This window comes from Grampus griseus (assembly GCF_964374135.1).
Source record: "Grampus griseus genome assembly, chromosome: 7".
Taxonomy (NCBI): domain Eukaryota; kingdom Metazoa; phylum Chordata; class Mammalia; order Artiodactyla; family Delphinidae; genus Grampus; species Grampus griseus.
In genome coordinates this window covers 100,323,960-100,346,647 of record NC_139001.1, presented here as the reverse complement: position 1 = coordinate 100,346,647, position 22,688 = coordinate 100,323,960, and the positions used below count along the sequence as shown (strand labels likewise).

Genomic DNA, 22,688 nt, shown 5'->3' with positions numbered 1-22,688 from the left:
CAACTGACCCTTGCCTGGCACTTCAAGGAAAAGTTTGGTGGAGGTTCTTGTTTATTAATTCATAAATTATGTTTCTATTTATTCTTTTTTTTTTTTTTTTTTTTTTTTGCAGTACACGGGCCTCTCACTGCTGTGGCCTCTCCCGTTGCGGAGCACAGGTTCCGGACGTGCAGGCTCAGCGGCCATGGCTCACGGGCCCAGCCGCTCTGTGGCACATGGGATCCTCCCGGACTGGGGCACGAACCCGTGTCCCCTGCATCGGCAGGCGGACTCTCAACGACTGCGCCACCAGGGAAGCCCTCTTTTTTTTTTTTTTTGAGTAACACTGTGTCAGGCATTGTGTTAGACACAATTATAGCTGTGATAAATTCTACAGTGGGGAGAGAGAGTACCATGAAACTTGTAATAGGGAAATATGACCAAATCAGCCTTGATTTGGAACAGCCAAATGGAACAGCCTTGATGTTTAAGGCACGTATGCTTGAGTTGGCATCTAAAGAATAAGTAAAAATTATCAATATGAAGAAAGGGGTAGGAACTTGTTCCAGGAAGAATAGTAGTGAAAGCCCGATGATGGGAGGGGCATGGTGTTTCGAAGAACTGAAGGAAATCCTAGAAGTGCTGAGAACAGGTTGGGGGTGGTTTGTGGAAGGTGAGGCTAAAACGGCAGGCAGGGCCTTGTAGGCTATTATGACTTTTTTATCCCAAGAAGCCTAGGAAGGTTTTAAACAGTGGATGACAATCCGATTTTTTTTTTAAAGATCAGCTTAGCTTGAGTGTGGGAAACTGATTAAAAGGAAGAGGAGTGATTGAAGGGAACCTGGGCTATGACATTCCTTCCAACAAGAGATGACTTAAACACACTATCCCCCCATTTTTATAAATTGAAATATATTTTGACCTATATCATTGTATAAGTTTAATGTGTACATGTTCATTTATATATTGTAATATGACTGCCACTGTAGCAATAATTAGCATCTCTATCACGTTACAGGATTACACTTTCTTTTTAGGTATTTGCAATAATTTTCAGTCTCAGCAAGTTTGATGATTCTCATACAGTACTGTTGTCTATATTCACTGTACTGTGCATTATAATTTCTAGGGCTTGTTTACTACTCCTTGTAAGTTTGTCCCCTAAAATAACATCTGTCCTGTTCCCCCACCCGCCATCCCCTGGTAACCACCATTTTATTCTGTTTTAACAAGTTGGTATTTTTTAAATTCTACACATAAGTGATACCATACAGTACTTGTCTTTCTCTCCAGGCTCTTCATTCTTCTGTACCCCATCCTTCAGACAAGGACACAGATGTGAGAAACCAGGCAGGTTTCCTGCTGAGTTATTGCAGAGTAATCAGTGTTCATAATGATAGCCATGAGCCAAGGAGAAAAGTATTTAGTGAGTTCTCTTTCCTTGGTCTAATAATGCAGAAAATATACCATTTATTTTAGAAATATTTCTCTCAAATATTGTTACATCCTAAAACATAGTTGGATAAACTCAACAATCTGGATATATGAGGTGAGATTTATTTTGGTTTTGTTTATTTATTTTCCCTTTGATTATGCAAGTTTAATATCTTCTTTTAAAAAAAGAGGAAAGGGCTTCCCTGGTGGCGCAGTGGTTGGGAGTCCGCCTCCCGATGCAGGGGACACGGGTTTGTGCCCCGGTCCGGGAGGATCCCGCGTGCCGCGGAGCGGCTGGGCCCGTGAGCCATGGCCGCTGAGCCTGCACGTTCGGAGTCTGTGCTCCGCAACGGGGGAGGCCGCAGCAGTGGGAGGCCCGCGTACCGCAAAAAAAAAAAAAAAAAAAAAAAAAGGAAAATGATCAATCTGATTTCCTGCTCCTTTCTCCAGCATTTCTGGGACATCACCTGGAGGTTTTTAAGTTTGCTTTGCTTTGGTGTCAGCTTCTGTGTAAACAGGGTCACCAAGTGATATGGGTCTGACAGTTCCTGCAATTGTGACTAGTAGTCTGGGCATAAAAAAACAAACTATCAGGAAGCTTCCCGGCCGCAAGTAAAAGCACTTCAGCAGGGGCAGCCAGACTTAAGCTCTACCATTGCCAGTAGACTTCTCCTTTTGCAGCAAACGGAATAAATATCACTCTTACAGTCTTAAGGATCACAAGGTCACCCCAAAGTGCCCCTGCAGCATTCTCTACCTTCCTACAGGAAGACTCATCTTTCCTTCCAATCATAAACGATCTTTTCTCCCTGTTTCCCCCATTTATCTGTAAGAGTCTTACAGGAGAATATCATTTACCTTGATCTGTCCACAGATTCCTGTAGACAACAGGCACAAAACATTCTCAAATTCTGTGGAGCAGAACAACCTAGGAACCATGCTATAGGCTCAAAATATGAGAAACATTAATCTGGCCAGAAAAAGAAAAGCAGCTTCTCACTTTGTTCAAATTACCTTTTTGATGTTGTAGAACACAAATAATTTGCATGGGGGAAATAGTTTTCATATTAATCATATTAGAATTAATTAATAGTTGTACATCTCAACAGAAAAGATTCAGCCTAAGTTCAATAAAATTGACATTGATACAAAAATGAATATTATTTTGTCTTCTTTGCAAAGGACTAAAAAATTATTGGCTTATAGTTTCCATGATTTATTTAGCATGCAACTCCTGATGCAGAATCTTCAAAAACTGTCCATAAACCTATATTAGTAATCGTAATTGCTTTATGACTATGGATACAGTTAGTCCCCTACATAAGAACCTTCAAGCTGTGAACTTTCAAAGATGCTAACATGCATTCCCATGTCCAATCACGTTAAGTTAGTTCATGTGTCTGGTGTACATTGTCGTGTGCATGCATCCTCTACAAGTGGTTGTGCTTTTGTGTACTTTACTGTACAGTACTGTATAGAGTACAGTAGTACAGTATCTTTATTTTAAGCCCACGATGTCTGGAAGCAGGCGTAAAAGCAGTGGTGATGCAGGTGTTACCGCTAAGAAGCAGCAGGAATTGGAGGCCCAGAGAAAAGACGAAGAGAGACAAGAGGGAGAAGTAACTGAAGAACCGAAGAGATTCAGGACGCAGGAAATGGCACGGGGATTTTCTTTATTTGAGGAGGCACTGTGAGTTTTTGAGCCATACCCGAATGTAGAACGGTACGTGAAGGATGCAGCAGCCATTGAGAATACAATCCAGTGCTACCCTGTCATCTATGCCGAGAAAAAAAGAGCTACCACCCAGACATCACTGGATCGCTTTCTCAAAAGCGTAGATAGAAGTGAATCCAGCAAGGAACCAGAACCTGTGCCATCAGCGTCAGGCGTGAGTGACATTGCAGCCTGCCCTCCGTCTCCTATTGCTGAGGATCCTTCAGCTCTACCATCTCCCACCTCCTCTCCCTCCTCCAGTCAGTAACACTTCTTGCCTCTTCACTAGATGCCAGCCCCTGGATGCCAGCTGTTGTACTGTACTATTGTACTTTTCAAGGTACTGTGCTGTAAGATTAAAAATGTTTTCTTTATTCTTTGTGTTTGTTTTTTATGTATTATTTGTGTGAAAAGTATTATAAACCTATTACAGTACAGTACTATATAGCCGATTGTGTTAGTTGGGTACCTAGGCTAACTTCGTTGGACTTATGAACAAATTGGACTCTCGGAACAGAACTCGTTCATACGTAGGGAACTTACTGTACTAAAATTGCAGATCATTGTAGTGTTTGTTAAAATAGTAGAGTTAACATGCAAAAAGCTAAGAAAAAAATAAAAATAAAGCTAAGAAAAAGTCAGAATCATACTCTTCATCGCTCAGACACGATGATGATGCCAACTTAAGCTCTGAATAAAGCATTTCAACATTGGTAACCCACAGATTAGCGTGATTCCACATGCGTAGCCCACAGATTACACACAGAAGAACTCAGTTGTTGACCTAAAAGGCACTTTCTAAATTTGGCCTACACTAAATTATTGATATTTGATTCAAATTGAGAATATCAGTAGGGAAATAAAACTAAATTAGCTCTCCCCAGCCAGCTCCTCTGACTCCAAAATAACAGTACTAGATCCTGTCTAGTGGCTCCTGCACAGGATCCCAGAGGCAGGATTATTACCACATGACCAGGACATTTTTCAGGACAGTAAATTTGAGTAAGTTTGAGAAGCATTCATATTTCTTCCCTCTTCATTATAGTCATGGGGAAACTGAGGACAGGTATGGCATTCATGAAACCGTTTATTGTGTCGGGTGGTTTTCCAATAATACATCAAACATGTCCCTTCGGAGTCTTGCCTCTCCGAAGACTGGGCATAATCACATTCACTCATATGAACGATAGGTCTTTTTATTACTATGATCATTAGAAAGAGAGGTTTTGATCACTTGTCACCATAAACAATTGCAACTAAAATAGAATGAATGTTTATGCATTAAATATATAAAAAAATACAAGTTTATATTTATCACATTGGTGGGCATTTCTCTAAGCTTAGAACAAAAATAAACGCAACAAAGTGAAAGATAAAAATTCACAAAATTCAAAATTTCTCCAAGTCAAAAAATAATTAAAACCAAAAAATCAGTGATATATTTAAAGAAAGGACAATAAAACTAATGATTGAATTATACACATAGATGTTTAAAAAAATACTAAGACTACAAAAGATAAACGAACGGAGTAAATAAATGTTATTCACAATAAAAGTAAAAAAAAAAACCTGAAAATAATAGTCAAATTGGTATTTAAATACATATTAAAATATATGTGTATCTTAATAGTATTTGTATGGATACAAACATATGGATATATTGAGCATATTTAATTTTATCTATGAATATATAAATATACTCAAGGGACTACAGTCAAGAAACCATGCCTAAGGAGATTGATGTGCTTGATTAAAATGCTGGGCTGTAATGCATAAAAATTTGGGGGGCCTTGAGTATACTTCACATAGGATGAATATGAAATATTTGGGGACTATGTTAGTCAGCCTCTAAGATGGTCTCCCCAAATCCTCACCCTCTGGTAGCCCCCTCCAACACTGAATTAGAGCTGACTTGTGTGACAAAAAAATATACGTACATGGTGAAAATAACAGGTTACTTCCAAAGAGAGATCAGGCAAGGCACTGAAATCTCTCTCTTTATCTTCTGCGCTACTCACTCTGGGATACTCCAGGTACCATGTTATGAGGACACTCAGGTAGCACTGTAGAGAGTTTCATGTGGAGAAACCTGAGGCCTCATGATGTCAGCAAGCACCGACTACCCACCCATGTGAGAGATCTACCTTGGAAGTCTATCCTCCAGCCTCAGTCAAGCTGTCAGATGACTGCAGCCCCAGCTGATACCTGATTGCAACATCATTAAAGCCAGAACCTCCCACTTAAGCCAATCCCAAATTCCTGATACACACAAACTGTGAACAACAGTAATTTTTTTTTTTTAAGTCACTAAGTTTGGGGTGATTTATTACATAGTAATATAACACCAATACTTATTGTGTGTATGTGTGTGATGTGGGGGGGGGGTTGTGTATGCATTCAAAATTAGTAGTTAGGTTATACATAATCTATCAATTTAATAATTACTCTGTTTTTTTATCTTTATTGGACTATAGTTGCTTTACAATGTTGTGTTAGTTTCTGCTGTACTACAAAGTGAATCAGCTATGCATATACATATATCCCCTCCCTCTTTAGCCTCCCTCCCACCCTCCCTATCCCACCCCTCTAGGTCTTCATAAAGCACCGAGCTGATCTCCCTGTGCTATGCAGCAGCTTCCCACTAGCTATCTATTTTACACATGGTAGTGTATATATGTCAATGTAACAGGCTATGTATTGCCTCAGGGCAGTATAAACCAACAAAACCATTTTGGAACGGTTTTTCAATATATAACAGGAACCTTAAAATGTTTTTAAGGCTATTTCAAACAATAAAAAGTAAAAATTCAAAATATATCAACAACCTAAATATAAGAACTGAAACTATAAAACTCTTAGAAAAAAACATAAGGGTACAACTTCATGACCTTGAATTTGGCAATGTATTCTTAGATATGGTACCAAAAGCATGAGTAACAAGAGACAAAAACAGATAAATCATACTTCATCAGAATTTTTTAAATTTATGCACCAAAGGACATTATCAAAAAAGTGAAAAAGCAATCTACTGAGTGGAAGAAAATATTTGCAAATCATATATATGATAAGGGTCTTCTATCCAGGATATCTAAACAGCTCTCAAACTCAACTACAAAAAGAAAAAAAAAAAAACTGCAATGGACTTGAATAGACATTTCTCCAAAGAAGAAACACAGGCCAACAAACATATGAAAATATGCTTAACATCATTAGTCTAATTAGGGAGGTATACACCAAAACCACAATGAGATATCAATTCATATACATTTGAATAGCTACAATAAGAAGAATGGAAAATAACAACTGTTGGTAAGGATACAGAGAAACTGAAACACTTGCACACTGCCCGTGGGAAAGTAAAATGGTGCAGCCATTTTAGAAAGTGATTTGGTGGTTTCTCAAAAAGATAAACATAGAATTATCACATTACCCAGCAATTCCACACCTCAATATTTATCTCCAAAGTTGAAAACAGGTACTCAAAAAAAATGCTTGTGCACAAATGTTTACAACAACACTATTCATAACAGCCAAAAGGTGGAAAAAACCCCAGCATCCTTTAATGGATAAATGAATAAATGTAATACATACATACAATGAAATAGTATTCAACCGTAAAAAAGGAATGAAGTACTAATCCATATTATAATGTGGATAAATCTAAAAAGTATTATACTAAGTGAAAGAAGCCAGACAACAGTCATATACTGGATGATTCCATTTATGTAAAATATCCAAAATAAGAGAAGACTTCGTGGAACTAGCAGAAGGATAGACACATAGATCAATGAAACAGAATAAAACAAATTGTAGCTACTGAAACCTGATTTTTTTTAAGTTTATTATCATTTTAATATAGCAGTCATTTTAAGTTAAAACTCTTTCGACAAATATTGTTTTAAAAACTTGAGGATGCTGCAATAGTTTGGTTATAAAGCTCAAGCACTTTTCCAACTCTTACATGTTTTTCAAAATCCCAATGAGTAGAGAGAACACAGAACAAAGGTAAAGGAAAAGGGCCAAGATTTATAACAGGAAAAAGATGTCTTTGATTACAGTCTCCCAGCCTTTTGTAGTGTAAATTAATTATTTTAAATAAGAAATATAAACTTGTCTAAAAATATAACACATGTATATTTCAAAAGACTAAAACCATCAAGTAGAAGGTCCTTTGAATAGTAAAATTTCATGTGCTCGAAGGGTTTCAATGCATTATATGAGGCTTCCTTCCTGCTTTGTCTATAAATTTTTATTGTCTGCCTTAAAGCACACAAAACATTCTTGAATAATTTTCAAAATCATTTATTTTCTACAGAAGCTAATCTGCTGAATTGCCTTTTCAACATTTACTTTGCTTTTTAACAGTGCAAATTATATCTGAGTAAAAATACTCCACAACCATACATATTGCTCTAATTGTGCTATAGAGCTGACATGGAATAATGAAATACTAATTGCAGTTAGAACACTTTATTTGTTCAGAATTGATTCCTTGCCTTGCCCCACTTTTAGAAATTTCTACAACCACAAGGCTTATGCTCAAACACCAACAAAGAATCCTTTGACCATAAACTGAATCAATGTTTTCACCAGCTCTTCCCACAATACACACTGCAGCTCAGGCACAGCCATTAGGAAACCCCTTAATCTACATATACATACAACACAAGTAGATATTAAGGCTTATCCTGGAATTGTCAAAAGCCCCCATTTTTTGGATTTGCTAAGCTCTGCCACACTCTCCTTCAAAAGCGATGAACTTGGACCAGTACAGGCACCTAGCAGATCGTTCCAGTTATTTGCTAGCTGGGTGTGGAAGAAAGGACATTGTTGCCAAAACTCTCTTGTGCAATATCGGTTATCAGTATTCACCTGCACCTACCGGATATGTCAAATTTTCTCTAGTTGAGTAGATGACCAAGGAAAACTATGAACTCTCACTTGAACGCAACACAACTATGAACTGTCACTTGAATGCAACACACAATGAAAAATTTTTCTTCAAAGATCACTCCTTTACCTGTTTGACATCATATGCCAGAAGAACACATTTTAAATCTGGTGAAACTGAATGTCTTGATGCTTTGAAGGTTACCTAGAAATAAAAAGAAACAATTATTTTAAAGAGCTTAATAATGGAAAGATTGACATGCATTTGGATATGTAAGTATAAAAAAAGATGTCCATTCTCCTCATAATATTGTAAAATAGGCTTTCTCGTTCGTAATATAAGTATGCACAGGCATGTACATATGTATGACTTTACAGATGGATATAGAAACTTGGAGAGGCTATATTAGACACTTCATTAAGAAAAGTTTTGCTAATGTATCTCCCCTACATGTTATCACTTAAAGACTAAGTTAATATTTTCATTTATAAGAATAAAAAAGCAAAACATCATTGAACTTAAGTAACCAAAATGCTTTTATATTTGCATGTTGGATTAATCAAAAGGAAAAGAAATAGTGGCATTCTGGGGTGTCATGATTTTCTGTCTCTGCACTTTTGTTTTTTCTCAGGTTGTATATTTATATTTTTAAAAAGACATATGTTAAAGACAAAATCTCCTTAAAGGAAACTCCCAGAGTGCGGCAGATTAAAACACAAATACATAACTGATTATACTCAATATGTATATATGGTATAGAAATATAAACAAATGCACTACACATGTTTAATTTTGAGCTTTTTATTTTACCACTGAATAAATCCAATGTTAGAAAGACTTGAACGTAAAGTGAAGGATAAATACACTGAGAGTGGGAAAATGGTTTTATTTGGGAAAGAGATTACATGTAATTTCATATCTAAAGAGAAGGCAAGCAAATTGAGTTGCTGCAACAAAAGCCTACAAAACGTAAACAAAAAAATAAAATAAACTGTACATGGATTTTAAGCAAACTAATTTGTATGGTTTTTGCAGAGAAATACAGGTATAAATAATTGTATACATTTTATGTCTGGGCAGTTTCAACAACACTGGTCTCTAAGAAAAACAGAAAAGGGTGAAGTCAAGGTTTTAGTACTTAGAAATTCCCAAAGACAATGGAAAGGATAAGAAACTCAGAAGAACCAATATCTGGCAAAGTTTGCATGGTATAATCAAAAATATATTTGGTCTTTTTCCCTGGTTCCTGGCACAGAGCTTCTAAAATGCTTGGAATTTCCTGAGCGATAGAAGGGTCTTTTGTTAATTAGTAACTAGCCCTCTTTGACCACACACAGTTTATGTTAATGAGATGACTCCAGGATTGGGGGTCGGGGGAGAGTGGCAAGATAGCTTCTGGAGAAGAACCAGCCACCTGATTAGAGAGCGAGAACTTTGAACCCTACCTGGAGGTCAGGGAGGGTGGTGGGACTGGAGCTGAAGTTCAAGCATATGGCCGATGATTTAATCAATCGGGCCTAGGTAACAAAACCTCATTAGAAAACCTCTGAACCATGAGATTTGCAGAAGCTTCCTTGTTAGTAAACATATCAATGTACCTGGAGGGGACATATCCCAACTCCACTGAGACAGACTGTACTTAGGACCCTTCTCCATTCACCCTATTTACCTATTCATCTGGCTTTTCATTTATATTCTTTATAATAAACCGGTAATCATAAGTATAGTTCTTTCTGTGTCATTCTAGCAAATTATCAAATCTGAAGGGAGATTGTGAGAACCACCAAATCTGTAAACCAAGTCCGATAAAAATGCAAGTAGCCTGGGGTCTCAGGACTTGAAGCTGATATCTGAAATGAGAGCAGGCACTGAGTCCTTAACCCGTGGGGTCTTCACTAACTCTGAGTAGTTAGTATCAGAATGAATTGAATTGTAAGTCACCCAGAGAATTGTTGTTGAAATAGCACAGTCTGTTCATTTCTGAGCCAGATATGCAAGAGAATGCAGTACTCTGGGAGAAAATACTTGTACATGGTAACGTTGATTTAGAAGAGGTGTTGCCTATATACATCCATCTTGTACCATCCACTTAGAAGATCAGAATAATCACTGGCAATAATTCACCTCAAGGAATTTGTTTTTCATTTTTTCAAAAAGCCACTTCAATAATAATGAAAATAACAACAACAAACAACAATCACAACAGTAGGGCTACCATTGATCTATCAACTGTCATAAGCTCTGAAATTGCTTAGAATTCTGTGGTTCTCAATAATTCCCCCACCTCCTGCCCCATGACAAAGCTCTGAGGGAGGTATCTTCATTCTAACCCTTTCTTTTTTTCTCATTAACTTATTGTGTATTGAAACTTGATAGATATTAGCCTGTGTGAGATTTAGGGTGACATATAGAACACAAGGTCCTCTCACTCAGCATTGCACATTGCAGTATCAAGAGGTATACTGTTACACAAGAGGAGGTTTATTGTTATTTAAAAATTGGTTAAAAGGGCAATGCCATCATTCCAGTCCTATGGGAATAAGAAAACTCTAATAATACAGTTCTTAAACTTTTGTCAAGGTCACAGAGAAGTATATATAATGAAAGAATGCAGGAGGAACTCCTTTCATAAGCCCTATGCCAACAGGAGATTCTTTCTTTTCTCCTTTCCTCTCTTCCTCCCTTCCTTCCCTCCTTTCCTTCCTCCCTTCCCCTTTCCTCTCTCTTCTCTCTTTCTCTCTCTCTCTTGTTTTAAAGAGCTACCCTGTCTGAAGTCTGAATTATTTAACAAAAATTTCACCCCCCTCGTCCCCATCCGTTCTCACGGAACGTTGCTCACGCAAATTAACTTCACACGTTCACAGGTGCATCTGAGCCTCTGGCAACATTTTAGTATCTTTTACAGTTCCTACAATTATCCAGTCTGGCACTTTATTAATTATCACTATAGTGCCTTCAGCTTCTGCAGCATACAACCTGGGAAACTTTCCAAATACCTTTTCAAAGGCCCAAGCTGCTGAAACTTCGAACTTAGAGTTGTGCACGGGTGGTGCTGCAAAGAGACTTGCTGATGATACACGTCTAAGAAACACATCCTTGCCACTTAGTCAAGGGCCAAATCCCTCTTAACCTAAGCCATTAATGTTATCGTCTGTTGCATCTGGGTAATTAATCCTTCCTAGCAGCCACCGGAGACCCCTTGGTCTACACTGACCCTAATTACAGACATTAATATAGTTCCAGTTGAGTCTCAACTTGATATGGCCTCAAATTAGTGTTTTGGGAAGTCTGTTATTGCCAATAATGCTGTTATGTTACCTACATAGTTAATCACTTAATTACTATTGTAATAAAAGGATGCAGAAATATTTTCTACATGTGTTTATCGGGTATTATTCAGCAATGATGCTTACTAATGCATTTTTGAACAAAGGGCATTAAAATGCATGAACTCTGCCATCTAGGAACATTCGATTAAAGCCAAGTAAGGTGGGATAAACAGGAAAACAAATACGCGGTGGTTAACTAAACAAATCAACAAGGGAGACAAGACATTTGATCAGTTGAGATACAAATGCATGCTTTCAGGCAGCTTGGCGAGATTTTGTAGCACCTCATTTGTATGTATCATTCAACTATACCAAAACTAACTTATTGAACATTCAAAATAAGATGAACACCATGGTAAACACTGAAGGTGCTACAAAGTCGAAAAACAACGTCACTAGAATCTTTCCCATCTCATACTGGGCAGGATAAGACAAGCACTGTGTTTCTCTGCCCCAAATGCCTTAAAAGACTGGATGTGTGGTAGAAGAAAGCAGCTGAGTAAACTGAGGACAAATGGAGCAGTCAGGCTGTCAAAAGGGGGCAGTAGCCCCTCACCTTCAAATAATCATTATCTTATAGGAAATTATATACAGTATTTCTAACTTTCCAATTTTTTTCAAGATAAGCTGGAAATCAAGCTGTTAATTTACAATCTCATGATTCTTAAATTATAGCCCGATACTTTGAAACATATATGTGTACCAGATTCTGCCTAGGGGCTGCTAGTTTGCTCAATTTTGGTAAAGCAAAATTTGACATAAGGATAAGGGGGTGGGGGTGGGGGTGGAAACAATGCTATGAGATTTAAAAAACAGGTGGTGTACTTTTCATATACTCGGTAGTAATGTAAGTGAAAACTTCATGATCCCACGTTTTCCAGTTAAATGAAATTATAGACTGCATTATGAGAACAACCTTTAAAAATGTACATGTAGTTTTAAAAGATTCCCAGAGAGGTGGGGCTAACCCCATGGTTTAGTGTTAACATTATACATGTATTATTACCAGCATGAATATGGCAGAGCTAATCACTGTTTTCATGAATGGTGAAATTTAAAGCCAAGGAAGCAACAGAATCAGATTTGAATTTAGAATGATTCCTCTGGCAGTTGGGGGAGTTAGATCTGATGACATCTTGAGGTCAGTGAGGTCTGGTAAGAAGCTCTCATGACAATCCAGACAAGCAACGTCAAGAAGTTAAGAAAGTTGCAAGGGCACAGGGAGGAGGGTACATCTGCAAGGGAGATTGCTGATAAAAACAAAAGAATTTATTGATTAGATCTGAAGACTAAGAAGAAAGTGTACAAAACAATTTTGGGTTTTCACGTTTTTATCACTGGGTAAATGTTGCTACTGCAAACAAACTTGGGAAAAAGCAAAAACCAGGCATATTTTGAGGAAAATTTTAGACACACCAATTTTAGATATGCTATGGTTTTAATCCTAGTGGGATATCCAATAGGGGATATTCAAGCTTTTTGTACATAAGCCTGGAGTTTAAGAGAGATATCTGGAATTTTATGGAGTATCAGATGAAAGTTTACATTCAATGTAAATTCATTCTCATCAGACAAAAGGAGCAAAACCTCTCAAACAACATGTTCTACTATGAGTGGATCAGTAACAATGCAGTTATTATGAGTAATGTTTACGATTACTTTTATAAGTAAACCTGTTCCACCTGCCATAATAACTTCACCTCTCCCTGCTCTTTATTCAAGCTGTATTTCTCTCAAATATCATTCTAATTCTCCCTCTTTAAGCCTTCTCTGTCCTTTTCAGTGCAAGTGATTCGCCTGAGTCATATGTATACAATTATATGTGCAGTTCATTTAATCACTGATCACTTCCATTATTGCTCTTTTGGGTTGTTTGGAACCTTAATTTACATCTACTGCCACAGTGATGCCCCTATTAAGAGGCTCCATGGCAATGATTCATTCTTGTCAGAAACATTATAACTAGAGGTAAAACTAGACAATGGACTAGACTGTTCCAAGATGTCAGATATTGAATATCATGGCAAGAAATCATTAAACACAAACATAAATGTCAGAAGTGCCAGAACATATAAAATATGCATTTGTATAACTTAAGGCTGAGAAAAGAATGAGCAAGAGGAGAAGAACAAGAGATTGGATTAAAATGAACAAAAGCTGGTAGAAGACTTGGTTGCCTTAAGATTGAGAAATGACAGATGCATAAGAACAGTACAGTTCAGGTGAGTGTTATTCTAGATCTTGTAACATGCTGGTGATAAAAGTATGTATAGGTGGGCTTCCCTGGTGGCGCAGCGGTTGAGAGTCCGCCTGTCGATACAGGGGACACGGGTTCGTGCCCCGGTCCGGGAAGATCCCACGTGCCGCGGAGCGGCTGGGCCCGTGAGCCATGGTCGCTGAGCCTGCGCGTCCGGAGCCTGTGCTCCGCAACGGGAGAGGCCACAGCAGTGAGAGGCCCGCGTACCGCATTTATATATATATATATATATATATAGGCACCTCTATTACAAAAAAAAAAAAAAAATTACTGGTCCAAGAACTTGAGTTGGAGAATCTGCTAACTTAAAGTGTAGGTGGGTACATTTTCAACATATATAGAATGATGAAAACAAGAAAGTAGGTCTTTGAGGACCCTATGGTCTTTTTTTTCCTGATCCCTCCACCTCACCCAACCAAAATCCTACACACACACACACACACACACACACACACACACACAGAGAGACATATACACACAAACACACACAGATTATGTTTAATTTATTTGGCTATAATTTCCCTCATTACCTAATCTAATTTTAGCTTATTGATAACTGACAAAAAATGTTTAGAAAAGTCATCTCTTATTCTAGAAAAATAAAATATTATTTTTTCAAGTATGTGATTAAGTATATATTGTCAATAAGCTTCTTTTACAATGCAGTCTATAAATAATCATGAAATGAGCATGAGGAAAGATTTTAAAAAGCCAGTTGACCTTAAGTGGATGGCAGGAGGGAAATGGTTACTATACAATTGATAAAAAAGGAAAAGAAGGTCGAAAGAAGGCAGAAAAGAAGGCAAACCAAATCGCAGTCTATTAAGGGATACCAAAGATGGACTCTCTTTCTCTGTCTGGCTTCAAATGAAAGAAACAAGGAAGAGGCAGAGCGACTGTTTTTTTTTTATCTTGCAGCTCTAAATAAAGCCATGTTTGTTTGTTATAGCCATAACTGTGTTTATATGCAAAGATTTTTTTAAAAATCAGACATTTTATTCTATTTTTTTTAATATTCTCTTTTCATAACTACCCAATTAATTAGTATATTGTCTGAATTATATTACTTTGTGATACCTAGGACATCCATGTTGTATAAACATAATGGATCGTCTCTAGTTTTTTTTCTTGGCACCATGCATCTTATTGATTCTAGAATATTTTATTCAAAAAGTCAATGGAGAAAATGCCATGGTGCAAGTAGCTAGTTTTTAAGACTATTAAATCAGTACTTACTAACCCATGTAGAATGCCTCACATATATCTTTATTGCTCAATAAATGTGAACAGCCAAATTAATATTTTATTGAGTTTGATCACAGTCCATACACTAAAACATTTAAAAAACAATTTTTATTTTTAATAGAAGGTAAAACTAATGGTCTCTGAATTCTGTTAATAACTTTAAAAAAAGGGCCAACAAGATGACTTTGAGAAAAATGTGAGTATTTCTGCACTCAAAAATATAACAAATTGGGCTTCCCTGGTGGCGCAGTGGTTGAGAGTCCACCTGCAGATGCAGGGGACACGGGTTCATGCCCCGGTCCGGGAAGATCCCGCATGCCGCGGAGCGGCTGGGTCCGTGAGCCATGGCCGCTGAGCCTGCGCGTCCAGAGCCTGTGCTCCGCAACAAGTACAACAAATTAAGAAAGCTTAGGCTGGAGAAGAAAGTTAAGGAATATTGTAAAGTGCATACTTACACAAATTATTCCTTTGAAATTGAGTTACGCTAATCTGACTCTTCAAATTGTTTTAATGTTTTCTAATCACAATACTTCAAACATAATTTATCTTAAATGGTGTTATTACATTCAGGTAAAGAATGTAATGCACTAAATGTAATGCGCTAAAAAATACAGCATATAGAAAGAAATTAAAAGTTATGAAAGTCCAAAAAATATCACATTAGAATTTCTGTGTAAGTTTTCCTATTCATGGCCTAATATAATTTGTTCAATACAATGCTTATAAGACAAGTTGACTGGATTTTTCCAGTAGCAAATTACTTAAGTACATTTTTGCAATGATATTCTATCAGATAAATATTAGAGAGAAAACCTAATTAATAGTTACTATTTTAAAACATGATATGGACTTTTCAAGAATTTGTGTCAGTAATGTGATTTTATATCTCTCATAGGCCAGGAAGTGGCTACCAAGAACTTTGAAATTTTCATATATTTAAAAAGAAGAGAAAATATAATGACCAATATTGCTTCATAAAAAAATTTAACCTGGCTGAATCTTCTTTAAAAATGAGAGAAAAATAGGAAAATACTAGTGCTGTAAAGATTGAATTTTGGTTGACAGGTGATCGATTTTTCTTATAGATCAAAGACCCATTTAAAGTTGGTATGACATCATTAGTTTAGCATTACCATTGATAATCCCAAGGAACAAGAGAGAACATATGTTAGTAACTAAAAAGAAACTTATTTGTTGATATTTAATAAATTCTGGTATATTCTTCAATAATATCAGGTTAGATATTTACTTTCTTCTTTTTATTTATTTATTTATTTATTTATTTATTTATTTATTTGCGGTACGTGGGCCTCTCATTGTTGTGGCCTCTTCCGTTGCGGAGCACAGGCTCTGGACCTGCAGGCTCAGCAGCCATGGCTCACGGGCCTAGCCGCTCCGTGGCATGTGGGATCTTCCTGGACCAGGGCACAAACCCGTGTCCCCTGCATCGGCAGGCAGACTCTCAACCACTGCGCCACCAGGGAAGCCCCTTCTCTCTTATTTTTATCTTTGATAAAACTATTTATATAAAGAGTATAATATTTATTTGTTGTTTTCATCTTAATGGACCTTGGATGCACAGAATTAGATTAATAATAACTTTTGTCTCTTGACAGAGTGTCATTTGTAATAAATTTAGCCAATAAAAATATAACATGCCCAGTTAAACTTGAATATCAGATAAACAACAAATATGCTGTAATCTATGAAAATAATGACAAACCATACAATAATGTGAAAATAACATAAAACTATGGAATATCCTATAAAAATTAGTGAGCTACAACTAAATGTAAATATGCATGAATCAGTAACAGAATGCTGTGACAAAAGGACATACATGAAGATCATGGACAGCCCGGTTCCTCTATTAAAAGTTCAAAACCAACTAAATATGTCATTTAGGCAAACATATACATAACCAAACTGAGTTAGACATTCACCAGAAACCCAAGGATACAAAAAAATAATTTCCAGAGCAAATTAGTTTAAATGTTGAGTTGTCATTTACTAAACTTGCACTTTAATGGTCCAAAGCTAAAGGTCATTCTTCATTGTTCACTTAATCAGAAATGTCTATTAATAGATCTTAAGCTCAGTTGAGGAGAACAGCAGTTGTTTGCAACTATGACTGAATAAACTTTTGTGTTCTTTCCTGATGCACATGTGCAACCATTTTCATATGGTGTATATATCTAGGGAGAAATCTGTGGGTTGTAGGGTGTGTGAATGTTCTGCTTCACACAAAATGACAAACTGTTACCCAAAGTATAAACACAAATTACACTCCTGCTAGCAATGTGTAAGACCTCCTGTTCTCCACATTCTTTCCAGTTCTTGGTAACGTCAGAGTTAAACTTTGCCAGTGGGATAGGTGCAAAATACATCTCTTTGTTGACTATCATTTTCCTGTTTGTAAATTATGTGAAGTATTTGTTTCTCTGTTTATCAATGATGTGTTTCTTTTATGAAGAGTGTATTTAAATCTTTTGCTTATTTTTCAATAAAATTGGAGGAGTTTTTTCATATTAATTACACACTAATATTTTTCAGTTAACTAATGCTTTTCACCATGCCTTTATCATTTACCACTTGGTATTCTTTACTATGCTAAAATATCTGTCTGTGAACTCTAATTTTGACATGAGATTATAATAGATACAAGATACAAACAAAAAAAAAATTATAGGATGTGACAATTCAGAGGAAGAATCTGAACTAAACCAAAGAATGACAAGACTCAGGTTTTCAGTTCTGAACATCAATGTTTCTTGAGTATATTAACAGGTGGACTACCACTCCTTCTGCTCAGGACTCACAAAGAAGTTGATTCTCCATTTCCTTCTCATTTGTCATTATCCATTTAATAAGCAGATATACTATAACTGACCCTTATCTGCCAAAGCAAAGGGCAATAGTAAAAGAAAAAAGTAACTTCAGATTTACTTCCCTGGTGGCACAGAACTTTCTGCTTAACTAGGGAAAGAAAGAGGTCCTGTAAAATCACGTAAAATCCAATAGAATGACGATAAGGAACAATCCGGGGCTGCCTCCAGATCCAATGTCTTGAGCCCAAATCCCCAGCTCTAAAGTAAGAACACTGTTCTTCTATTCTTGTCTAGCAGTCACAGTTGAAAACACTTCTGGGTCTCTTCAGCTGCACTTAGGAGCTCTGTTAGACATTCACCAAAAATGTAAGGATAGATATAAAAATCATTTCCAGGGCAAATTAGTTTCAGTTGAGCTGTCATTTACTAATCTTTGCATTTTAGTGTCCCAAAGCCAAAATTTATTTCTTGCATTGTCCCTTTCTCAGAAATGTTAAGATTTCAATTTTTTTTTTGTTTTGTTTTTTTTTTGGTGGTACGCGGGCTTCTCACCGTTGTGGACTCTCGCGTTGCGAAGCACAGGCTCCGGACGTGCAGGCTCAGCAGACATTGCTCACGGGCCCAGCCGCTCTGCCGCATGTGGGATCTTCCCAGACTGGGACACGAACCCGTGTCCCCTGCATCGGCAGGCGGACTCTCAACCACTGCACCACCAGGGAAGCCCTCAATATTTTTTAATGAAATATATAGAAGGCTAAGATCAATCCTTTTTCTGCACATTTTCAAATGAGCAGATAAAGGTCAGATTAAGCCCAAGACATGAAGAATGATTTTAGTTTGCCTGCTTCTTTTTTCTTTTTTTTTTTTTTTTTTAGTATTAATTTTATTTCACTTTGAAAACTGAGGGAAAAATTAAGGGGTACATTTCTAACACTTTATAGGGCAGATGGTTCTTCTTATATTAAATAGGTATTTAAAGCTAAATGAGTTCATTACAGACATTTACTCACAAATCCTCCCATTGTTCCTCCTTCACTAACGCTCATTATTCATTCCTTCTTCCACCAGTTAATAATAGATACAGGTCTAATAAGACATTTGAAATACAAAAAAAACTTTCACTGGACTTTGCAGATGGTGGTGAATGAATGATTCCAGTGAGATTCAAGCTAAGTAGAAATATGTAAAGATGAAATGCTGCTGCACATGTGTCTCACTTGCAAAGTCCCAATTATAAAAGGTTATGCAAAGGAATTCATAGAAAAAAATGAACCAATTGTCAAGGCACATATGACAAGATAATGCTCAATCTCATTCATAATTAAATAACTGCAAGTCAATATAACAATTAAGTACTATTTTTTCATCAGCCAAATTGATACTAGTTAATATGTTGGCAATATTAGTGATGGCCAGAGTAGGTTAACAGGCAATATCATATACTATTGGTGGATCTGATTAATACAATTTGATACTATTAAATTTCAAATTGACATTTCTTTTGACCCAGCAATAGTACTTCTATGAATTTAGCCTACAAATATATTTCAAAAATGGTTGCCAAGTGTATTTACAGGAATATAATAGAAATGAATATATGGTAGTGCATTATGCAAGGGAATTCTATGTACTCGTTAAATGATATTAGAGAAAAACAAAAGCATTCATATAAAAAGACCTTCAGGTTATATTATTAAGTAGATGAAAAGGGGAGACCATTCATGCTGTTGAAATTAAATACCCCCACACACACGAGTGCATATATTTTGAAATATATTGTTTATGTACAGATGTAAGAAGATCCACAGACATATTTCTGGAGTCATTTTTGGTGAGCAGAAATATGTACATGGCTACCCTCAAAAAGGAGTACTGAGTGATATGGAGGAAAACTTTTATTTTTATTATATATACATGTATATCAGCACTGTGCAGAAGAACTTCCTATGGTAATGGAAAGGCTTTGTATGAACATCATCTGGTGTGGCAGGCACTGGTTACACTTGGATATTGAATGTTTAAAATGTGGCTGTTGTCGCTAAAAGATGGAGTTTTTAATTTTACATGATTTTAATTAATTTAAAAATAAATTTAAATAGCCATATGTGGCTAGTGACTGTCATATCACGTAGGTCAATATACTATATATATTTTTTCCAACCATGTTTTCACTATATTGTTCTAAAACATGTCAATGAGGGAGATTAAGAATAATATTTCTATTTGTAATTATACTATAATTTATAAAATCTCAAATGTTAATATTTAAGGGACATATAAAAATTATGGGACATAACAAATGATAAGAAAGAAGAAAGCCACAGAATTGTAAAAATAGTATTAAACTGAAGGAGAGATTATAAACATAAATGCTTTGCTCCAAATAAAGGGAACTTACAATGTGAATTTGTTTGTTTGTTTGTTTTACTTAATATGTAAGTGTATATACAGTATAAAGATGTAAGATTATCTCTATGAAATGAATCTTTAATTACTATTTCTTTTATAAAGAATAGAATGTGTAGATGGAACATATCTCAACATAAAAAGGCTATTTATGACAAACCCACAGCCAACACCTTACTCAACAGTGAAAAGCTGAAAGCTCTTCATCTGAAATCAGGAACAAGACAAGGATGCCCACACTCACCATTTATATTTATCATAGTATTGAAATTCCTAGCCATAGCAATCAGACAAGAAAAAGCAATAAAAGGCATCCAATCTGGAAAGGAAGGAATAAAACTCACTATTTTCAAATGACATGAGTCTATATATAGAAAACCCTAAAGTATCCACCAAAAAAGTTTAGCACTAATAAATGAATTCAGTAAGGTTTCAGGATATAAGAATAATATACAGAAATCTGTTGCTTTTCTATACATTACTTATGAACTATCAGAGAGAGAAAGCAAGAAGACAATCCCATTTAAAATCACATCAAAATGAATATAATACCTAGGAATAAACTTAGCCAAGGAGGTGAAAGACCTATACTGTGAAAACAATAAAACATTGATGAAGAAAACTGAAGCTGATACAAAGAAATGGAAAGATATCCGATGTTCATGGATCAGAAGAATTAATAGCATTAAAATTCCCATATTATCCAAGGCAATCTACAGATTTAATGGAATCCCTATCAGAATACCCATGACATTTTTCACAGAACAAAACATATAATTGCAAAATTTATATGGAACCACAAAAGACAACAAATTGCCAAAGCAAACTTAATAAAAAAGAACAAAGCTGGAGGAATCAGGTGCCCTGATTTCAGACTACACTACAAAGCTACAGTAATCAAAATAACATGGTACTGGCACAAAAGCAGACACACACATCCATGGAACATAATACAGGGCTCAGAAATAAACCCACACACTTATGGTCAGTTAATATACAACAAAGGAGCTAAGAATATGCAATGGAGAACAAAGAGTCTCTTCAATAAGTGGTGCTGAGAAAACTGAACAGTTACATGTGAAAGAATGAAATTAGAACATTTCCTCACACCATATACAAAAATAAACTCAAAATGGATTAAAGACCTAAATGTAAGACCTAAAACTTCCTAGAAGACAACATAGGCAGAACACTCTTTGATAGAAATTGTAGCAATATTTTTGGGGGATCTGTCTCCTCAGACAAAAGAAACAAAAGGGACCTAATTAAACTTAAAAGCTTTTGCTCAGCAAATGAAACCACTGACAAAATGAAAAGGCAACCTACTGAATGGGAGAAAATATTTGCAAATTATATGACTAATAAGGGGTTAATATCCAAAATATATTTACTGTATATTTGCCTTTACCAATGAGTTTTTTCCTTTCATAATATTCAGGTTTCTGGTTGTGACCTTTTCTTTTTCACTTAGTCTCATTAACACCTCTTGTAAAGCTGGTTTGGTGGTGCTGAACTCTTAACTTCTGCTTGTCTGTAAAACTTTTGATCTCTCCTTCAAATCCAAGTGAAAGTGTTGCTGGGTAGTTTCCTTGGTTTTAGGTTTTTCACTTTCATTACTTTAAATATACTGTGCCACCCTTCTGTCCTGAAGAGTTTCTGCTGAAAAGTTAGCTAATAGCCTAATGGGAGTTGCCTGGTAGGTAACTCGCTCTTTTCCCTTGCTGCTTTTAATATTCCTCCCTTTATTTTTAACTTCTGCCATTTTAATTTCAATGTGCCTTGGTGTGGTTCTCTTTGGGTTGATCCTGTTTGAGACTTTCTGTGCTTCCTGGACCTGAGTGTCTGCTTCCCTTCCCAGGTTAGGGAAGTTTTAAGCTATTATGTCCTCAAATATGTTCTTTGCCCCTTTCTCTATCTCTTCTCCTTCTAGAACCCCTATAATATCAATGTTACTATGCTTGATATTGTCTCAGAGGCCTCTTAAGCTGTCCTTATTTCTTTTTATTCGTTTTTTCTTTTTTCTGTTCATCATTCGTGATTTCCACTACTCTGTCTTCCAACTCGCTGATCCATTCCTCTGCATCATTTAAGATACTGTTTATTCCTTCTAGTGTTTTTGTTTGTTTCTTTTGTTTTGTCTCAGTACTGCATTCTTCATCTCTATTTGGTTCTTCTTTATATTTTCTAACTCTTTGTTAAAAACTTATAACTTCTCTCTCTGCTCATCAATTCTTCTCTCAAGTTCATTGATTATCTTTATTGTTATTACCTTGAACTCTATCTGTTAGATCACCTATCTCTATCCATTTCATTTAGTTCTTAAGGGGTTTTATCTTGTTCCTTTGTTTGGAACATGTTCCCCTGTTACCTTACTTTGCTTAATTTGCTGTTCCTATTTCTTGTATGTTGGTTAGGTTTCTCAACCTTGGAGAAGTGGTCTTTTGTAGGAGACATCCTGTGCATCTCAGCACCACATACCCCTCTGGTCACCAGAGCTATATGCTCTAGGGATGCCCCTATGTGGGCTGCGTGGGCTCTTCTGCTGTGGTGGGCTAACTACTGTGGACAGTCTGGTAAGTGCGGCGGCTGGCTCCTGGTTTGGTTG

General features: G+C 36.3%; 1 protein-coding gene across 5 annotated transcripts in view; it reads right to left on the bottom strand.

Moving 5' to 3' along the window:
* The window catches only part of DPP10 (dipeptidyl peptidase like 10), a gene marked incomplete at both ends in the record, with an annotated part of 1,290,793 nt that overhangs the window by 312,343 nt on the left and 955,762 nt on the right, over window positions 1-22,688 (bottom strand). For all 5 annotated transcript variants that reach the window (XM_082658735.1, XM_082658736.1, XM_082658734.1 and 2 more), the window contains one exon: window positions 8,148-8,222. In XM_082658735.1, the coding sequence (XP_082514861.1) occupies window positions 8,148-8,222 (75 nt within the window). The remainder of the gene's footprint in view (window positions 1-8,147; window positions 8,223-22,688) is intronic.